The following is a 22,305-nucleotide window of genomic DNA, read 5'->3' on the forward strand; positions in this document are numbered from 1 at the left end:
GTGCCAACTCTCTTTGATGAAAGTGAAGTTTAGGTGTTGAGAAGGGTGTACAGTATTGAAAATCAAAATAAGAGGGCTTAGTATCCAGGAAGCACAATATTGTATAGGGATGATGTGCACAATAAGTGTACGGTATTAAAAAGTCAACCTAGGCTGCAATGTATAAAGTAGTTTCATTTCTTCTTGCCTTGCAGGACAATATAGGAACATTTTTCGTGTCCATAAATTTTTATGGAATATTGCAAGTTACAGGGATTTTCCTATATACGGTATAATAACACTTCCTGTTGTGTTTCTAGATATCTAGTTGAAATTCTGTTTGGGTGAGAAAAGATGGAATGTACTTCGATATTATTATTGCTAAAGTTGATATGGTAAATATTTAAATCTGCTTAAATGTGCTAATTTTTTTTTCTAACTACATCTTCTATGAGGCAAAAATGTAAGTTTGTTATTGCTTGTTCCAAGGATTGGGTCAAATCCTTAACATGCATTTAATTGTACTATGGGATGTCTGTGGAGGATTTACTCCTAATCAGGTTTTTTATTCCTTATCAACTTTCCCATATATTGTTAGGAATTCTACCTTTCCTTACAGAAATTGATTACAATAGTTTCATTTATAATGTTGAAGAAGAGATTTTGTTTTGAACAATACATATAAATCTTATAAACCTGGTTATTTTCTATTAAAGGCAAATATATCTAGAACTTGCTGCTGTTTTTTATTGAACTCTGAATATATTTACAATGATATCTTTTTTCATTTCTCGGCAGTCTCCAATGGTGCCACGTCAGGGTAGTGTCTCCAGTGTTACCAGTAGTTCAGATTCTCCTGTAAGACATTGCAGACCTCCAGGAGGCAAGGTTAGTAGAGTATCTATTTCTCTTATTGCATCCTCAGGAAATTTAAATTTTTGGGTACCTTGAAGTAGTGGATTTTGTAACTTTTTGTTAGGGTTATAGAAAAAAAGGAGCAGCAGCTTGCATGAATTGGAAAGAGTTTTCTAAATTACTGGTAAGAGTATCGAATTGTTAAATAGCAAAAATTCCTGATGCCTCTATAAGGTCTGTGCTCCTTTCCACACGAGCAATGTTTGCATTCCCAAAGAAACAAAATTTTGAACAGTCGTGATTACGAAATTCCAAGATACAGGTCTGGACTGTGTTAGGAAAATCTCAAGGACTGACATGGTTTAAGAACATGGTATATAGGGGATTAGAGTGATTAATCGTGAAATTTGAATTGGGAGTAACTTGGCTAATGTCAGTGAAATTATTAGAAAATCTTTTAGAAATGACATATGAATATTCAAACCAGATGGGAATTCAATCAGAAAATGCTCAAAGATGTGAGTGAAGATACATTAATGATGATGATGGGGGTGATAATAAAGAGGTTTGAATTCAGTTAAAGATCTGTTCCAATGGAAATATACCTTCCTAATTATTAGGGATTTGTCTCTCTTTTTTTGGGTAGGTGGTTACAAATTGGTAAATTTGAGGAATTGTTTTGTAATTTTCATCTTGTATTTTCAGGTATGGAGTATGTCATGTTTAAAGCCCTCTCCTCCTTTAAGGCCTGGGCTTTCAGTTCGAGATGAGAAGAGAAATCCTAAACATGGCAAACGAAAAGGTATTTTTGGATAATTGGTCATTCTAAATCCTTTGTTTTGTGGCTTACTATCACAGTTATAAAAATTGGTTCTCTGTAATTTTCCTAATAATGTGGATGTCAATTGGTACTTCTATGTGTTTGAAATTATAATGGTCTCAAATGATAATGCTTATTACTGTGCTTACAGTTGGCCTTTTAAATTTTCCCCAAAAGGAAATAAAATTGTTGGCAGTCCGGAGCTTTTTGTGCCCATAAGTAGATCCATTAGTTCTTTATCTTGGATAGTAGAGTATCAGCACCTCGATCCTTGATTTCTTCAAGTAGTTTTGGAGAATGACTTTTTTTTTTGTGTGTGTGTGTGTGTGTGTGTGTAGCGGAATGTTGCATAAGATTGTTTGAGTTTTTTGCGAGTAGATTTGGAGAATGACATTTTTTTTTTTTTTTTTTTTTTGCATAAGATTTTCCATTATTTAGATCAACCATTGCATTCGTAGCTTCCCAGATTGTACCATCTTGTAAGTAGCATCAGGTATGCAGTTAATTCTAACAGTCAAGCCTTCCCCATCATAAGGCACAATACTACACAGTATTCTAGGATTTTTATTTCGGCTGTAACCAAATTGTGGAATGATCTTAATCTGGGGGTTGAATCAGTGGAACTTCAAACTTTTTTTAAGTGCTTTTCTGTTGAACAGTGTTGTTGCCTCTCTTTCTCTAGCGACTAATGGTGGAGTAATTGATACTGCAGTGTTGAATTCACTATTTATTTCTTGTGATCAAACCGGGTGACATGGACAGTATGTGAGTTAGTATTATTACAAATTGACCTGTTATTGATCTAATCTCCATGTGTCAGACAATGAATAACACAATGATTAACACAATGATTTGTATGTTGATCGTTATAGCCTCCTCTAACTTACAGTTGTTAATATATTAACATATTACATAATTTTAATATGTAATATGTGGTAGTTTTGGAGATTGTTCTACGGTGTGTATTTTTTGCAAATTCTTGTTCACAACTACGTTATATATTCACGATGGAGATGTGTCTATGCTCCACACATCAATGGCTTGATTCTTTTCCTATGGTGGTGTTCAACATGTGTTAAGGCGAAAGGTTAATGCGCCCGGGAAGAGTGCTTTCATACTCAATAGTAAGGACATTTTCTCTCGCTAGCTTTTAACTCTTTATTCTAGTTCCCTTTCTTCAGTATAGCTATATTATTTATTTCACACATATACTTATTCTACATTCACTGTTATGGCAAGTACAAACAGGTTGACATTTTATAGGTTTTATATTATTATCAGGATTATTACTAGCTAGGCAACAACCATACTTGGAATAACAGGATGCTATAAGTCCAGGGGCTCCAACATGGAAAATAGTCCAGTGAGGAAAGGATATTATAAGCAAGAGAACTCTTAACTAAAGACAGTAGAGGACCATGGTATAGAGGCTATGGCACCACCCAAGACTAGAGAATAATTGCTTAATATTGGAGTGACCAAGAAGAGCTGCTTACCATAGCTAAAGTCTCTTCTACTCTTACTAAGTGGAAAGTAACCACTGAATAATTACAGTGCAGTAGTTAACCCCTTAAGTGAAGACAAATTTTCTGGTCATCTTAGGGTTGTTGGGTGTATGAGGAAGGAGGCGAATGTGTAAACAGTAGGCCAGACTATTCGGTGTATATAAAGACGAAGGAAAAATGAGTCATAACCAGATAGGGGTCCAGTGTTGCACAGTCTTGCCAGTCAAAGGACCCAATAACTCTAGTAGTAGTATTTCTATGGTTGTTACTCATTGTAAAATATTTTATATTTTTTATTCATCACAGTACTTACGTGTAATTTATTAGCTATTTCTTTTCTGTATCTTTTCCTCATTGGGTTACTTTCCCTGTTGCAGCCCTTGGGGGCAGCATTGTGCTCTAACCAGGTTTGTAATGTTCTACCTAAATGCATAAAAATAGATAAAATAACAAAAGGCATACAAATATCTAGTAATATAAGGAATAGTTTTTAGTGGGACATAAACGTACTTTAAAACCAAAAATGTTTGAATTTAATAACTACCCCTTGATGACACTTGTCAGGATCTCCAGCAAATTAGTCTGAACTGTTGTAAAGGTTAAGCTTAGTAAGAAAAGCTTTATAAACGAACTAACTGGGAAGAGGCTTGAGTCAATTTTCCATGCCACCTGAGACCTCAGTTGAGCCCTTTTGTAAAGTAAGGAAAAATGGTGTATAAGTCATCTTAGGAGCACCAGATAGAGGCAACATTGAAGAATAGATACCATATCTTCTTGATGTTATGGCTAAGATACAAGTTGATAGAAAGGCCTCTTTTGTGCTTGTTGGGAATTTCAGTGTTCATCATAGGGAGTGGTTAAATTTTTTCTCCCACTGATCGCCTTGGCTTAAGATCTTAGGTGTTTGCCTCTGTATCAGGCTGTGAGAAAATCACAGGTAAAGCTACTCACAAGTCTGGTAACTGCTTGAACCTAATATATACTGACTCCTCTGTTGTTATAAAATGTACAATAAGATTGGTTCTCTAGTTGGGATGTCTGATCATGCCTTGGTTTCTTTGCTAATTAAGGCTGAGCAGCCTGTCCTTGATGTGTCATACTTTTGTAAGATATGCAATCAGCCCTAGTTTTCCCCGAGGGTTAGGTAACAAAGGCAGACTGGATAAGCATAAAATCCTGTATGCGTGTTGCCCTTAGTGTAGAATAACTCCTAACCTAACCTAACAACTCACTGCCGTTGTCTACTCTTGGATAGTTAATCACCCAAGTACTGCCTAATAAGGTTTTTACTTGGTTTCTATCACAGTATAGTTGTTCCTAGTTGTAATACTGTATAACACTTCCTGATACTTTAGTGTATATTACTGTAATATACTACTATCACTACAGTAAAGCTTAACTGTACTGTAAGTGTTTGCCGTTTTCATTCGGACAACTTGACTTGCTGCACATGTAGCATGCATTTACGATAAACAACATTACTGTAATTTTGTAATGTACAATATGTATACAGTACAATTTAAGATTAACTATGTCACTGTATTTATTTTATACAACGACCACTAACCATTTTTGTATGAAGTTCTATGCAGCCATCTTTTAGTATGACGCAACTCCTGATGGGTCATTGTCGTCTTCTGTAGGGAATCTGTCTGACATCTACAGTAACCCAGTAGTAATATTTATCCCTTCTTCTACATCAATGGATAAGAAAATTAATAGATAATGATAAAAGTATTGTTAGTTGCGTTATAATCATTGCGTAAATGCATATAGCCACAATAACAACCAAACAAAAAACAGCTGTTTTGCTTACTAGTAGTCTCTCTCTCTCTCTCTCTCTCTCTCTCTCTCTCTCTCTCTCTCTCTCTCTCTCTCTCTCTCTCTCTCTCTCTCTCTCTCTCTCTCTCTCTCTCTCTCTCTCTCTCTCTCCTTCTCTCTCTCTCTCTCTCTCTCTCTCTCTCTCTCTCTCTCTCTCTCTCCTCTCTCTCCTCTCTCTCTCTCTCTCTCTCTCTCTCTCTCTCTCTCATGTAGGAGGTTAGGGACAAAAGATGTAAAGTCTCACAGGATTAAGCAGATGCGGCAGCAGGGGGGTAGCAATCAGCCAACCCCCCTTTTTCCACTAGGGGTCACAAAGCTAATAATTATAGAAATTATTAGCTGAGAATTCCTAACAGACACACCTTAGACAATATAAAAAAGCAGTCAAAAGTGAGCGAGAAACTGAAAGCTAGAGCTGAAGCAGTCTAGAAAAAGTTAATGAATACTTTAAAGTCTTTAACCTTGGGTTTTCCTTTTGGTTGAGACTCTTCCCCTAAAACCTAAAAGATTAAATGTCTATGAGGCAGGTGATTCTGCCTCTTTGAAAATGTTTTAGGGTATTGAATCATCTCTAAATTTGCTGATAGAGCCTGTGGTGAAACAGTCTCTCAGGGAAAGTAGAGAATTGCTGTTCCTTTCTAAAGAATTTGAGGTATTGCAGATCTGACCACATGCTTAAGAATTTATTCTTTTGCAGATCTTCCAGTAAGTGGTACAGTATATATAATTATTTAGTAGCCTTAAAATCAGAGCTCAGATCTGCTAATTTTTCTGAATATTATGTTCATGGGACATACATTTCTCAGTCTTTCTAACAGAAGGAAAGCCAAATACTTAATGAAAGTCCAGTGAGGATTACACGAAAATATACAAAGAAAAGGATTAATTTTTTTCTCAATTGTGATGTTTTGGGAAGCAAGGAAGAGTAAATTTTACTTTTTCCCCACTTTTATCTAAATACCTTATCAACCTGTAAGTAACCGATTATTTGACCATAGATATGAATGTAGTAGACTATAAATCTGCAGGTTTTAGTATATCTGTTGTTTGATACTCCCTGGGACATATGTTGTCCACCTGCCTGCTAATGCATCGTATCTGCTGGGATTTATATATAACACTTGCCGTGGAGGGGTTTCTGGCAGATACAGTCAGCAGTCAAAGTATAGTGCTTGGAAAGATGAAGGTTCTTATTCAGAAATTAATCCAAATAGACATTCAAGTAGAACCATAAATTATTTTCAACCGAATTGTTGGTCTCCATAGCTCTATCTATAACTCTTATTTTGGTATTCAGATTAATCTGAGGAGAATATTAAATACTAAAATTTTATTTTTGGAAATTTATTTTTCTTCATATAAACCCATTACAGTACTTGTTATGTGTGCCAGCTTGTATGTCATTTTGCATCTTATTAACTAGACAGACAAAGAATGAGAGCAGAAACTGTGTAGAATTTTAGATCGGCCTGTGAGTATATAAAGTTATTATCTGACTGCTATTTTTCTTTCTATATTTTATCAGGGACTAGTTTGTCTGGATAAGCAAAATTGGATAATAAGCTATTAGATTTATAAGTAAAATTGTATTTTATATAAAAATATTTTTTACAAACTTCATTATAAAGTGATTCAAATCAGGAAAATGTGAAAGCCTTTTATGTACAGTACAATATGTCATATTACATAAATTCTTAAGTAATTTGGATACATATAATTGGGATTAACCCTTTTACCCCCAAAGGACGTACTGGTACGTTTCACAAAAGCCATCCCTTTACCCCCATGGACGTACCGGTACGTCCTTGCAGAAAAATGCTATAACATTTTTTTTTTTTTTTCATATTTTTGATAATTTTTTGAAAAAATTCAGGCATTTTCCAAGAGAATGAGACCAACCTGACCTCTCTATGACAAAAATTAAGGCTGTTAGAGCAATTTAAAAAAAATATACTGCAAAATGTGCCGGGAAAAAAATAACCCCCTGGGGGTTAAGGGTTGGAAATTTCCAAATAGCCTGGGGGTAAAAGGGTTAAATTCATTTTTTTTTTTTTTTTTGGTGATTTACAAAGGAGCGACTAAATCAAATACACGGGAGATTTATTATTGTTTACTAATGTAATTTTCCTTTGTAGATGACAAGTGGCACGAAGATGATGCTTTGATACTTCGCGTGATTGAAGCATATTGTACCAGTGCAAAAACACGTTATACCGTCAACTCAAGTAAGTTACAAAGTTATATTTGGTTATGTCACTTATGGTTTTAATGAGGTAGGGAGATTTTGAAAGGAGTCCTATCTTGTTTCTCATGGCATCAACATTTCCATTGCTTTTTTCCTCCCATTTTTTATCATTTTGTCACTTTCACATCTTTTCCCATAATCTCATCCACTTACCCTTGTGATTTTTTTTCTTTCATCTGTAGTGATAAGAAAGTTTCTTAGTCCTTGAATCATATTATTTTAAAACTTTCATACTTTTTAAGTATTTTGCAGCAAAAATTCACAATATAAAGGGTAGAGACGTATTAGCAGATCAAGACCTTTGTAATCACATAGAGGAGAGGCGATTGAACAATGAGAGAAATAATGTGTTTATTTATGGAAATAGCCACACTATATCTCTCATTATTTAATGACTTCTCTTTGTGATTACAAAGTGGGAAGTTTAAAGTAGGCTTGACAAGTCTAAGTATCTAGTTAAGTATCTAGTTTGAGGGTGCAATAGTTTAAGATTGGATAAAGATGGTACAGTGAACCCTCGCTACTTCGCGGTTCGACCATCGCGGATTCACCACTTCGCGGATTTTTTCCATAACCCATATATATACAGTAATATATATATATATATATATATATATATATATATATATATATATGCATGTATTTATGTATATATGTAGGTATGTATATGTGTATACATATAAATATATATATACACACACACACACATATATATATATATATATATATATATACATATATATATATATATATATATATATATATATATATATATATATATATATATATATATATATATATATATCTATATATCTAAAGTAGGAAGATGTGATGTAGTTCTAAGGGAAAAGTATGGGAAATATGTCTGGGTAATAAGCAAAGCTCTACCTCCAGTTTGTTTCTACAATATGATCAGAGATAAATGTAAACAAAACATTGGTTGCCATTTTTTATCGTGCTTTTTAGCATGTTTAGGAAATGCATGATATAAAATCACCTTTAATATTTGTGCCTGTTTTAGTTTAGGGTACTGTAGTACATGCATTAAGTGTTCTGTACATTAAAGGGTAGTTTGTTAACAGTACTACGTACAAGGGAAGGTTTTAAAAGTCTGAATATACATGTTGAGTAAATAGGTAAATATGGTGTCACTACTTCGCGGATTTTCACCTATCGCGGCCGCGACTGGAACCTATCTACCGCGATAAACGAGGGTTCACTGTACCTATAAAGCTTAGGATTCATTGTCTCCCTCTTAAGTAGCTATTTTACTTTAGTTAGGATTAAGTGAATATGTAATTTGTATGAACAAAATTTTCTTTATTTAATGAATAAAAACCAGTCATTTTAATCTTAGTGCCTCTTTCCAATCCATCCAATTGAAACTAATCTTTAGGTTGCAGATCAAGATAAAAGGAAAAGATTCACGATATTTAAAGGATTTATAGCTTATATTATTATTATTTATAAGCTATTTGGCCCTGTTTCTATTCTCTGGTGGGCCTCGGTAACAGTGAGGGGTTTGAATCTATGGAACTTGAAATTTGTATTAATATTTAGTAATTTGCCTTAGTTACAATTCTGTAACAATAGGCATATGATATTTGAAATAACTGTTTTTGTAGTTTGTATTTGGTTCTTTGTATTTTGTGATAAGTCCCCACATAAGTAGAAGAATGAATGTCTGAATTTATCTGGGTGTTAGTGAAATTTTGTACTTCTTCATACTACTATCCTTTGGTGATTGGTCTGGGATTCTTCTGTCATTCTATTTCCTCTCTTTTCATTCTACTGTGGACTCAGTTGACTTGGGCCAAGTGAGTCGATCTTGTGGCGGTGGGGGGCTGGACTGCAGAGGAGGAGCGGGAAATCTACAGCATCATCCTCCTCCCAACTCCCCACCCCCACTCTCACCGTTTGGCGACCTCCGGCTCAATAAAGGCCAGCGTTCCAACTGGTGCTGTGGCCTGGCTATTAAAGCTATCAAGAAAAATATTGATTTTGACTGTTAGAAAAAAACTAAAGACAAAGTTAGATTCTACAATTTTATAAGTATTTGCATACCTGTAGTATGGGTATTAAAGTACTATTTGCACTTTGTTCTTTAACTGACCATGGGTAATGGACTAATGCATGCTTGTAGGTTAGAGTCATTAATATATTTGTCAAGCTGAATTTATGTGGGCCTTTTACCGTATATTAATATATTTGGTGGCATTTGAACTCTTGTTGTATTTCCTGTTCCATGATGCCTTTTTATAATATTACACATATTACAATGAATGCCATCTTGTGGTAAAAAACTTTATACAGTAAATTTGTTGGTAGTACAATAATTGAAATATTTTTGTATTTTACATAGATTAGTTTCACTTGATATATATAGGTAGCACTAAGCAGAATGCGGTGTGCTACTTTAGACTAAACTCAAACATTATATTTCCTTGAAGTGATTACAAAATTCATATAAGCCTTCTTAATATATTTTTATCAATTAATCCACTTATTAATTAGACATTTTTTATCTTTGAAAGACCCCATTTAAGATGTTACAGAAGACTTAAAGTCTTGAAAATATTTGGTTGTTATCTTAAAGGTATGCAAAGTACCTTTTTAGGCTATACCAAAGCACTAAATATGTTTTCCAGGTTGGAGATTTAGTAATGTACTTTTAGTTTTGAGACATGGTGCCATTATATAGACTAAGAAAGTATGTCATGAAAAAATAATCTTCGCTACTTGGTATGCGTGAGGTAGGAAGGAAGGAAATAGAAATTATAACCAAAATTAGAGATAAAACTCGATGATAGTTGGTGTTGAGACTCGTTTTAGCTTTTCCAGCCATGTGGCATTATTTATGATGTCTAGCTCATTCATCTTATTAAAGAAATATTTATTACTACTTTTGGCAATGGAACTGATTGACTTTTACAAATTTTAGTTTGAGTCTTAAGATATACTAAAGGTAAAATTTTTTAGTGTGGCACTTGGTAGGAAAATTTAAATACCTATTTTTAGGTTTTCACAATTATTTTATCTATAAAACCTGTGATTAGCATTACTGGACCATTATTACCTGAACGTAGATTATTTTGTTTAAAATGGTTTAATCCATTTACTCTATAGCAGTGTTTCCCAACCTTTTTTAAATGATTACCCCAAAATTTTATTTCCAACTAATCAATGACCCCATTGAACATATACCCGGTAACATCGGATGTTTTGTTGCAGCCACCTGATGAACTGCATGGATCATGTAGCCCGCTATTGGCTGCTCATAGTTAAGGATCCAAAACTAATGCAAACTTTTCCAATATTGAGTTTTCCTAAAAAATAATTATTGCAGATTTTGTGTATGAATTATGGCAATAATTATGGGAATGTGAATAACTCAATTTCAGAACATCTTGATTACCCCAAAAATACGGGTCCATTACCCCACTGGGGTAATTTACCCCAGGGTTGGGAAACGCTGCTCTATAGGATTAGATGACAGTTTTTATTAGTTGCATGCTTTCTGCAAGCATTTATTTCCTGATGAATAGCAGGTAATACGTATAGAGTAAGGCAAAATTCAAATTCCTGACATATTAGTTGGATTCCTGATTTTGTCTTCCACTACTGTGCTAATGTCACAGTTTCAAAGTGCATTTGCCCCCCTCTTCCAAGACTCCTATTTACTGTACATACTGTACTATGATATGGTACATTGATGAATGTGGTTGCTATATATTTTGTTTGTAATAGATTCTAATATTTTTGCAAAGCTGAGTTCTTTGGTGGGGTCATAGATTATTTTTCAATTCTCTTGCTGTCTATCTAGCTTGCATGCTGCTATTCTTTGCAAATGATATGCAAGAGATGAATATATTTGGTGCAATATTTGTTTAGCATTTACTTTTATTTCTATAAATTTTTATATTAATAAAAGGTATTTGGATTTTGTTAATAAGTGATCATTAAGGATTCATGTATTTTCCCCCTTTTAAAGTGGTGGTAATGAATATGTAAGGTCATCTTCAGTAACTGAAAGCTGATGGAACATCGGTAATGTACTTATTGTATTTATCTATTTTTTTTTTTTGAGGTAAGTTGAATGGCACTTCAGGGAATGTTGCCAAAGTTTTCATGTATAGAAAAGATTCTTTATTAGATTAAATCATCTTGAAAGATAGCCAAGGCTCGGCATGAAAAAGGGTATGATCTCTATATTTGTTATGAAACATGATTACATATTGTATTATATTTTTATTGCACAATAAAAAATGAATATGCAATGCATCTTTCTTCTCAACAAAGGGAATATTACAGGTAGTGGAAATGGGCTTGGTTTGTTATTTTTCAGAGGATTAATAACATGTGGAGTACGTTTAGTAATTTGTGAGGTTTTTATGCTGATTAGAATTAATGTTCAGAATATCTAACTTCCCTTTTGGATCTACAGTATTTGTATTGCATATCAAACAGATATATACCCACCTTTGGATATGATTAATGAATTATTGCAACACTGACTTATACCCCTTCACTACTGTGACAGTGTACATCAAACATGCCAGGTATAATGGTGTATGATGTACCAGATACGTTATTTATAAATATAAACCATATGGAAGTTAAAATCATTCGTTTATCCTACCAAAGTGTACAGCACCTAAGAATGTTTTACTAAAAATAGCGCCTCCCCTTGAATTTAGCCTTTCCTTTCTGAAGCCAATCATCAAAGACACTTTTATTCTGGATTGTGTAAGAGTTATTTTAGTGTTTGTCAGTGTTATCATGCATAATCACACCACTCTTTAGCCAGTGGTGGCATTACCTACCTGAAGCATTACTCAACCCCTCCCCCCCCAACTTAGAGCAGTAGCTATCCTTACATCTCTCTCCACCACCAACTAAGACATGTGATTTTGGTCTTTATTCATGATTATGTAAGGGCTATTTTAGTGTAATACAATGATTCTATATTGTCATACATGATCAAATCACAGGAAGAATTCTCTAAAGTGAGACGTAGCTGTGTTTTGTTTGTCATCGGTAGATCAGTTTTTGTTCATCGTATGCCTTATATTATGCATTACTGTATATAGTAGATGTTTTATGTCAAAGGAAACAAATATTTTCTTTACGTTTCTGTATAACGTAAGGTCTGTTACCGAACAGTTGTTTTATATCTTTCTATGGCTATCGTGGAATTATTTCACAATCATAAAATTACTTCACTTTAAATATAAAGCTATTTTACTACTGTTTAGAGTAAAATAATATAAAATAAATTCCTGAAAATTTTTTATACTGTACAGAATTATCAATTCACATTGAATAAATATATTTTTTCAAAGAAAATTTACATTACATGAAAGTGCCGTACTTTTATGATATTTAAGAGTAAAATGCTATTAATTTTTTTTAATTTAATCTGCAATTAGCAGTAAAACAAACATGAAATTGTAGGTTATCATAGAATAAGTGCACATGGATATACAATGGTGAAAAATTTCTTATGCAGCTACTGAGGAGGAATTTAATGCTTCGTAGTGAAGGGGTAAAGGTCGACACAGCACAAAATGTTTTAGGCTATGACATTTTGTTTATGTGCATTATATGCTGTGCTATTCTTTATGAAAGAAATTAAGTTCTTAAGAGCAGTCTTTAGTATAATATCAATATCTGAAAACCAATCAGAACTTTATTGAAATTTGTATATAGAATCCAAGTGAAAATAGATACACATATAAGAATGTAATACTGTACTTTCATTAGGAGAAAGTAAATAAATGAACAGTTACAGTAGGCTATTATACAATATGGCTGCTTCCAATTTTTTCATAGCAGTTGAGAGGGAACACATGAAAATATAGTGCATTACTGAACTATTCAAGTAACACTTGCAGATAAAATAAATGGGAAGAAAAGTTTTATCCTTAAGTATTGTGGAAGATAAATTAAATTGTAACTTGGTAGCATATCAGCTGAGCAGCGTATTGTATAGGATCAAATTGCATAAGTCAAGAAAGAAAGGGTATATCCCACTTAGGAGTGTTCTTCAATCTCCCAGAAGGAAAATTGCTTTCTCCTCGCATAACTTTTTAGTCTTTTTACCTTTTGATCAAATAGATACGAAAGGAAATGTGTTGATGAAGCAACCAAATTAAGCTTATCTCAAATCAGAATAAAGAGGAAAAATTGTTAATTAGCATACTAGAAACCCTTGGTAATGAGCTATGTGCCGAATGATAGATTTGTTGATACCAGAATGAAAAATAAAACCAACACTTATAGGTTAAAGTGTTGATCATTACAGAAATAGTAATTTTATACAATTATCCCAACTCTAAGGTAAAAATTTATGTTTAAAACACATACAGTATTTGAACTATCAGAAACAGTTGCTGAGTGGAGAATATTCAGAAACTTTTTGGCAAATGACAAGCCAGGTGACAAATATCGTTGGGATATTTTTTCAGAATTTATAGTTATGGTATATTGCATAATTACAGAATTATTAATACAAGATAATTCAGAATGATACTTTTTATAATGAGAATTTTGAATTTTGGTCTAGACATCACATTTAAAATCTTTCTCGCGCATACTGTACATTTAAGGACTTATCTGAAACTAAATTTATTCGAAAATAGTACTGTATGCCCAAGTTGAAGCTCCAGTTTTTATTTCTATAATTTGATTTTAAAATTTTATTGATGGGAAACATAAAATTAGTGATACCTCGGTACTCGACCATAATCCGTTCGAGATCCGTGTTCGACCTCCGATTTGTTCGAGTACCGAATTTTTTTTCCCCATAAGAAATAATGGTATATATTCTATTCCGTTCCCAAGCACTCGAACAGGCCCAAAATATTAATAAAACGTGTACCTAAACAACAATAATTATCTAAATGTGTATGAAATTGGTCAGAAAATCCTATAAAACAATTTTAAACCATTTACTGTACTAAAATAAAACAATTTTAAACCATTTTCTGTACTGTAGTGAACATACCTTTGAGCAGCGGTTCGATGGCATACAGGGATGGATGTGGAGAGGATGGAAGGGGGAGGTTACTGCTTGGAAGGAGAGTCCCCTTCCATGATGTGGCGGGGTAGTTCTCCTTCAGGAGTTGTTTCTCTCTCCAATGAAAGGGTGGGCAGATCTATTTCAGGGGTTTCTTCTCTTCTTTGTCTCTTCTTTGGAGGAGAAACAGGCTTTGATGTAGCAGCTTTCTTTTCTTTTGTGAAAAACTGGTCTATTGTTAATTGTTTCTTCCTCCTCTGCAGTATTCTTCGAAAATGATACATGACACTATCATTAAACATATGCACTGCCCGGTTTGCTACTGCAATTTCTGGGTGGTATTTTTCAGCAAAAGCCTGCACATCTGCCCACTTGGAACAAATTTCATTGATGAGAGAACTTGGAACATCCTCCCTTACCTCATCCTCTTCTGAAGATTCCTGCTCCACAATCAGATCCTGCTGCTGTTGTTGTTGCAGGTGCAACAATTCCTCCACAGTCAACTCGGTAGAATGGCTTTCTACAAGCTCATCAATATCATCCTTGTCGACCTCAAGCCCCAAACTCCTGCCCATGACAACAATTTCCTCAACGACATCAGTGTCATCAGAAATTACAGGGGTAGCAGTGCTTGGACCCGCCTCTGGTTGGAAACCTTCAAACTCCCTCTCTGTGACACATGATGGCCACAGCTTACGCCAGGCAGAGTTCAATGTCCTATAGGTCACACCTCGCCAAGCTTGGTCAATCATGTTAACAGAGTTGAGGATGCTGAAGTGTTCCTTCCAGAATTCCTTTAGGGTCAACTTCGTGTCACTGGTCACTTCAAAACACTTTCTGAAAAGGGCCTTGGTATAGAGTTTTTTGAAGTTTGAAATGACCTGTTGGTCCATGGGCTGGAGTATGGGAGTAGTATTGGGGGGCAAGAATTTGATTTTGATAAAGCTGTATTCTTCTTTCAAGTCATCCTCGAGACCTGGAGGATGTGCAGGAGCATTGTCCATAACCAGAAGACATTTCATTGGCAAGCTCTTTTCAATGAGGTAAGCCTTAACCTGGGGGGCAAACACTTCGTTTATCCACTCAGTAAAGAATTGTCTTGTGACCCAAGATTTAGTGTTCGAGCGCCACATAACTGGTAGTGCACTTTTACAAATATTATTTCGTTTGAACACCCGGGGGTTGTCCGAGTGGTACACTAACAAGGGTTTGATCTTGCAATCGCCACTTGCATTTGCACACAGCAACAATGTTAGCCTATCTTTCATTGGCTTGTGACCTGGCATCTTCGTCTCGTCCTTGGTAATGTACGTATTGGCTGGCATTTTCTTCCAAAATAACCCAGTCTCATCACAATTAAAGACTTGTTGTGCGATCAAATTTTGTTCATTTATGTACCGATCGAATTCCCCCACGTATTTATCGGCTGCAATTTGATCCGAACTAGCTGCCTCCCCATGCCTAGTAACACGATGAATACCTGTTCTATTACGAAACTTTTCAAACCAACCCCTGCTCGCTTTAAATGTAAATGAATCACTTTCACTGGTACTCGGACTTTTCTTCACTAATTCTTCATAGATATGCAACGCTTTTTCACAAATGAACGCTTCACTAACACTTTCCCCGGCCAACTGTTTTTCTTTAATAAATATTAAAAGCAACTTTTCCATCTCCTCAATCACTTGTGGCCTTTGCTTAGTTACCGCCGTAACTCCCGTTGCAACATTCGCCTTCTTAATCATTTCTTTATGCTTTAAAAACGTAGAAATGGTCGACTTCGCCATTCCGTATTCTACCGCTAAATCGGACACTCGTACACCATTCTCATATTTCGCTATAATTTCCTTCTTCAACTCGATCGTTGTTCGCACTGTTTTCCTCTTCTCCTTCCCCTTAACACTCATTACTTTCTTGGGACTCATTATGAAAGCTAAAAAAGCAATTAAAAGCACTGAAAATCACTAAATCACAACGAATGCTGATCGCGCGTTGTCTGAGTGACGCTCTCGAGAGAACTGATGCTTCCCGAACAAGCGAGAGTGGCCGAGATGGCGCGATCATCACAAAGCCCATGCGGTCGTCACGTGTTCGGCTGGTCGAGTACCGAATTTTTGGTCGAGCACCGCAGCAAAAATTTCTCGAAAATTTTGGTCGAACTCCGAATTGTTCGAGTATAGAGTCGTTCGACTACCGAGGTATCACTGTATTATTATTCACCACTATGGGAACCCGTCCTGTTACACTGTCTGATATCTTTTGCTTGGAAGTTACTGAGCTCACAGTATGAAAAATTATAGTTCATTGCTCACATTTACTAAATCTATTATTGTAACATCTGTAGAAATTGTTGAGTCTCTAAACAGTATATCAATTTTTTTAGAAATACGGCTTAAAATTTGAAAAGAAGTGACTAGCATATTCAAAATATTGGTACTGTACTGTTGTTAGAAGATTTAAGACATCTTTGTTGTCATTACAGTAAGTACTTTTGATATTTATGATTATGTGGTTATATAATAAGTATGGAAATTTAATGGTTTGTAGGACTATAAAAAACTTTGTTAGATTAATAAATATTATAAGAGTGAATTAGTGTTCAGATGAATTATTTTTGGTTAACTTGAAAAATTTTAAATGTTTCTTGAAAGTTTTTGTTGCAGTATTCTTAGGAATGCGGAACTGAAACTAAAATAGTTTTGAGCCTGAATTGTTTATATGTGCAAAATAACTTTTTCACAAAATTTTTCTTAGACAAAAGTATGATGAATTGTTTAGTGTATGTTTTATGATAGTTATTTAATGGAATGGAGAATCTTTCCATATGAAGCAACTAGAATTTTATTAATGATGGAAGCACTTATTTTCAGGTGTCCTTAGAAATATACATATAAAAAGATAAACTCTCAATCAGTTTTCATGATGTTTGTTTATATAAATTACAATTGTACAGTATTGCATTTGCCAGAGATGTAAAACCTACAGTAGTTGGTTGAACAAACCGAGTGCCAAATTGGTCTTTAAAATCAACAAAGCTGTAATTTGAAAAAAAACATGAACCTTCCTTTGATAAGAATATTCCTATGTAAATTGCTGAAAGCTCTCATTTATTAGCTTGATTTAGTGACAAGTGATCATTGTCTGACCTTGTATCTTTTCATTATTGCTTTGTTTCCATTATCATTGTAACCTTTTTTCTTCAAGTTAGTGTTTTGTATGAAATTTTTTAGAGTATTTACTTTTGAGGTATTGATGAATGGGTTGCATCAGTTGTGTATGTCGCACAATTTACTCAACAGGCAATTACTTTTGCGTGTACCCCGATTTAGACAACTCAGGAACCTTGAGCCTATTGTGTTTTGCTATAAAGTAGCCTACCCTGGGGGACTGTCCGAAATAAATATATTTTTGATTAAGAGACGAAAAGTAGAAGGAAAAAAGCAACGTAACTAGGGTTGTTGGTAAGCCACAAATACAGGTATTGCTCGACTTACGACCTATGCGACATACGACTATTCGACTTTACGACCATTTTTTCAGGTTGATGACGTCACAAGTTTATCGGAAATACGACTAATATTTCCTTGAAAATAATCTATTTTCTTGTATACATATAAACTGATTTATCTTGGTACTGTATGGCCTACTCGACTTACGACTCATCTCTCGGTCCCTATCTCGGTCGTAAGTCGGCGACTACCTGTAAATTTTATGCTCCCTGTAGTATTATGCTTCTCAAACCACCATGTAGGCAGTTCCATTTACAGTGCAGTTAGGATTAAACCATACACTACGGATCCATCAATAAAAAGATCTAGTAGATCCAAGCAAATAGTTCATGGGACATACCCTGGATGTGTCCCATCCCAATAGGAAGCAGAAGCAAGACAGAGCTATCCTTAAAAATTTAATTGGATGATTGGCTTATAGAGTACATACTATGAATCTTGCTTGAATTTGCTCCCGGCACTATACAGTCTTTGAAAGCTCTGGCTCGTCGATTGAATACCCTAGTGACCCTATGTGTATACAAACATTTGGTCCTTAAAAATAGGGAATAGTGGATGTTTTCAATGGAACTGGTGTTGCCGTTGAAGTCGTTAACAAGGTAGTTAATGATAGATAGGGGTTCTTGCTTCCTCATACATCATTTTCCCTATCCTTACCAACTTCTCCAGTACTCCTCTTTTTCAAACACCTTTAGACTAACTTCATGGTACTTTGTCATGTGCCTTTTCAAGATCCACAAAACAAAAGTAAACTATCCTGTTTCCTTCAAGATACTTCTCTTGTACTTGCTTTACTTTAAAATTAGAATACCTTGTTCTTTTTCCTTTCATAAACCCAAACTGCTGCCCATATATATCAATCAACTCTGAAACAGACCAGGGTTAGTAATCTGATACAGGCAATATAACAACTTTTAAAGGTAATTTGTATTTTACATAGTAATACAAACCTAAGTCCTTTAAAGATAAATTTCCTGCCCCAGCCATCCCTCTCAGCCAAAAGTCAAAAGGGAGGTCTTTGATAGGCAGGTGGACGCCTGGGCTACTTGCCCGTGCTAACCACGTCATTAACTATCTTGTTAAAAATTTTTACAATCGTTACAGATCCACTGAAAACATTTCCTACTCCCTATTTTGAAGGACTAAGAAAAATACAAAGTACTTTTAAAAATTGTAGTCAGAATCAGGTTATTAAACCTATGTGTTTCACAGGAGAAACTCATTAGATATAAGGGATTAACATTTGCCTCAATAGGTCCTTGGTCTCTCATGAGTGGAATTCTACAATATTGAGTATTTTGTTTCCTGGAAAGCCATAAGATTATCATGGCATCTCTGTTTAAGGGTTTGGAAACAGACGAAAAAATTTGCATTCAGTTCTAGAGTAGTTTTTGAAGAAATAGGTAGTCATGTTGAAGTTTGTAGAACTACTGTTAAACTGCAGTGGTATTTTGTCTCATATAGAGCATCAACTTAGATGTTAGGTTGTCTATATAAGGAATAACTAATTGCAATAGAAAATGACGATATAAGTGGTAGTTGTTAGAGGTATCAATATTCTGCAATAGTTATACAGCTAATGGTTAGTCAAAACCTTTCTGATCACTTTTGGAGAGGAAGTAGAATTAACTGTATTACTGAACTTGCCATTCTCAGTTTTGTCAGTCCACACACATCTTGGAACCACTGAGCATAATTCATAAATCCATAGGCAGTTCTGAAGACCATTCATTGATGGAAAGGAGAGCGATCCAGATAGTTCTGATAGGGGTTAGGAAAATAGGGTGTGCTTGCAGATGTTCTCTGTAGAGTGGCAAGCTCTTCTTTCGGAGTAGTTAGTTATCAAAGGAGACAAACTTCAGACCTTGCGTGTAATTCCCTTGGTACACCTGATTGCAGTTGTCTTAATCAGAAAACTTCCAGTTTACTGATTACCCTCACATTCATAAGATAATCTGGATTGCTGAATTTTTAATACTTTGTGTCATCAAGAAGGTCTGAGGTTAATCTTGGTACCACTTCTGGTCCAAGCACATTATTTTGATAAATTTTTCAAGGGAACTTGAATTATTTATGGAAATTTACTTATATGGTCCAGGACCTGGGAGGCCATTCAGCACATTAATTCATTTTAGTTTGCTGGGCGTAGTTTACTCGCACCTCTTCGAACGGAATATCCCCACTCAATAAATGATCAGCATTGGCTCTTACCTACTTGTGGAGATTATGTGCTGTCTTTGGAATGAGAAATATTGTTCTCCAACATTTATATTATCTCATTGTAGCATGCTTTTTTATCTGTTATGAAGGAATAAAGAAGACCTGTGTTCATTTCTTCTTTTAAGGTCATTGATCATTTCTTGAGATTCACCTGATCATACAAATTTTTATAACCTATGGAGAGAATTACAAACTTATTGGGTAGCACCCTTTACTTTGTATTGTTGAATCATCTAAAGGAGCCTATAAAACCTTTAATGAAAGCTTTTTTGAGACCTAGGTCAGAGGAGTTTTAGTTTGTCTTTTCCTCTTCATGGTATGTGGATAATTTTCATGCATTTTTGGCTAAAATGGTCTAAGGGATATTCGTCAGCAGGAATATCCTTCACCTGAAACTTCATGGTGTGAGATCCAGGTCACTGGTAGGAGGTTATATCTTGACCCATTTTATAGATCATACACTGAAGGACTTTAATGGAGAAGGTGAGGTGAACACTCATTTTTTGTCATGCTAGTGCAATTTCCTTGTGACCTGAAAGACCTGAAAGAAATAAATACCTCAGTATTAAGTTTTCTGATCTCTGTGAAGCCCCTACAAAATGTCTGAAAGATTACCGTTTCTCTCTAAAAGAGGGAGGTGACTTTTAAGGCTTGCCGATCAATCTAAAACAAAGGCCAGTGTGTATGGATAATGCATTTAGTTTCAATTTTGTATGACTAATGTTCCAGTTGCTTAGGTTGTTAATTTAGGTTGCAAGAAGTGTCATTCAGCTTTCATTAATTTTATTTGAAAAGGATTTATTGTATATTCATAAACAATTTTTGTTGGGCCAGTTAATCATATCTCATTAGTTTTTAGCATCAAGTCATTTTACTTTATTTCCTTTATACTGTGACTAGTTAATATGTTTCCACCATCCTAGATTTCAGACTTATAGTGATTAAACCAGGTGTTTGTCTTGTATGAATTTGGCGAAAGAAGATCCATACCAGAAATCAAATTCTTACCACAACCGCAAGATTTATGCCAAAAGTATAATCACATTATAAATCAAAGTTATAAATCAAGTAACTTCAATCAAATACCATGTTGATATCTAATGATAGGAATTTAATAGGTGAAGGATTCAGGATTCAAGAACTTCCTTTTCAAGTATAGTACTTACAGTATTTGGCATTAGATAAAGCAATACAAATCTAATTTGAATAAATGCATGCAGTTTTAGACTTCATGTATCAAAGATATAACCTCATTACTTTTACTTTGAGCACTTTCCTTCCAAACCCTGATTGCTATATATCTTTAGTCCACAGACGGAATTAAGAAGGGAGAGTTTTAGGCAAGTGAGATGGGATAATTTCCCTATTAAGGAAGGTTAGCCGAATCTAAATATTTGCTTATCTTAACCATCTATGGAGCACTTGTGTTTTGTTCCCAACAAGGTATTAAAGAAGCTATAAAAAATTCACTTTGTTTGGAAAGTCTTTAATGTTGACCTATCTTGATCAACATCAAAAGCCTGTATCCTTAAAATATCAAACTTATTAAAATTGTATTTAATAATTATAAATTTTTGATGTATGGATAACAACCAATTGTCATTCTTATGAAGGAAAATGTCAAGTACTACAGGCATGTTTTCAGAGAAATAATGAAGCTGAAGTAATAAACAACTTCTGGTGCAAATTCTGCATTGATTATATAAACTTCGTTTAATCTTAAAACCTTCTCTATGGCCTTGCATGGCCAAGGCTGTAATCCGCTTAGCTGTCAGAGCTCTTTAAATAAGATTTCCCACGTGAGAGGTATTGGACATCTTTTAAAAACTTATCTGGACTGATAGAAATTTTGAATTTATTTTATCTTTGGTTATTTATACGGCATTATATATCATATGGGATTTTTACTTGGACCTTTTTTTTTTTACTTTTATGTGGAAAACCAATTTTTTTAATTTAAATAGCTTTAGTAAATACAGTATTCATGTAAATAACAGTTATTTGTTCTACTTCATTTTTGTTGTTCAAGTCTTTGCATTATAGTTTTACATTGCTCCATATTTTAATTCCACCAGAATTGGGATCTTCAAGTAGCTGGTGAAAACAAATGGGGAATATGACTTTTTTTTTTTTATTGTAAGGATATCTTGAAAAAAAAAAATATTGAAGTATACATAAAGGGAGATGGTTTTATTGAAGTTGTTAAGAGGCAATATGGGATTTTAGTGTTCTAGTGGGTTTTAAAATATCAGATACCTAAAGAATAAGTTCAGCAGTGTTGGACATTGTTTTGAGGATAGTGTATATTTACCCTATTTGTCTTACATCTTTTT

General features: G+C 34.5%; 1 protein-coding gene across 3 annotated transcripts in view; it reads left to right on the forward strand.

Annotated features, from left to right (window-relative positions):
• RtGEF (Rho-type guanine nucleotide exchange factor) overlaps window positions 1–22,305 on the forward strand; it is a 134,022-nt gene that overhangs the window by 74,253 nt on the left and 37,464 nt on the right. For 2 of the 3 annotated variants that reach the window (XM_068377107.1, XM_068377108.1), the window contains exons 10-12: window positions 778–867; window positions 1,540–1,636; window positions 7,116–7,205. In XM_068377107.1, the coding sequence (XP_068233208.1) occupies window positions 778–867; window positions 1,540–1,636; window positions 7,116–7,205 (277 nt within the window). Of the gene's footprint in view, window positions 1–777; window positions 868–1,539; window positions 1,637–7,115; window positions 7,206–9,028; window positions 10,376–22,305 lie in introns of those variants that run through there. The other variant, XM_068377109.1, reaches the window with a different exon arrangement.

The sequence above is a fragment of the Palaemon carinicauda genome, chromosome 7 (assembly GCF_036898095.1).
Source record: "Palaemon carinicauda isolate YSFRI2023 chromosome 7, ASM3689809v2, whole genome shotgun sequence".
NCBI lineage: Eukaryota > Metazoa > Arthropoda > Malacostraca > Decapoda > Palaemonidae > Palaemon > Palaemon carinicauda.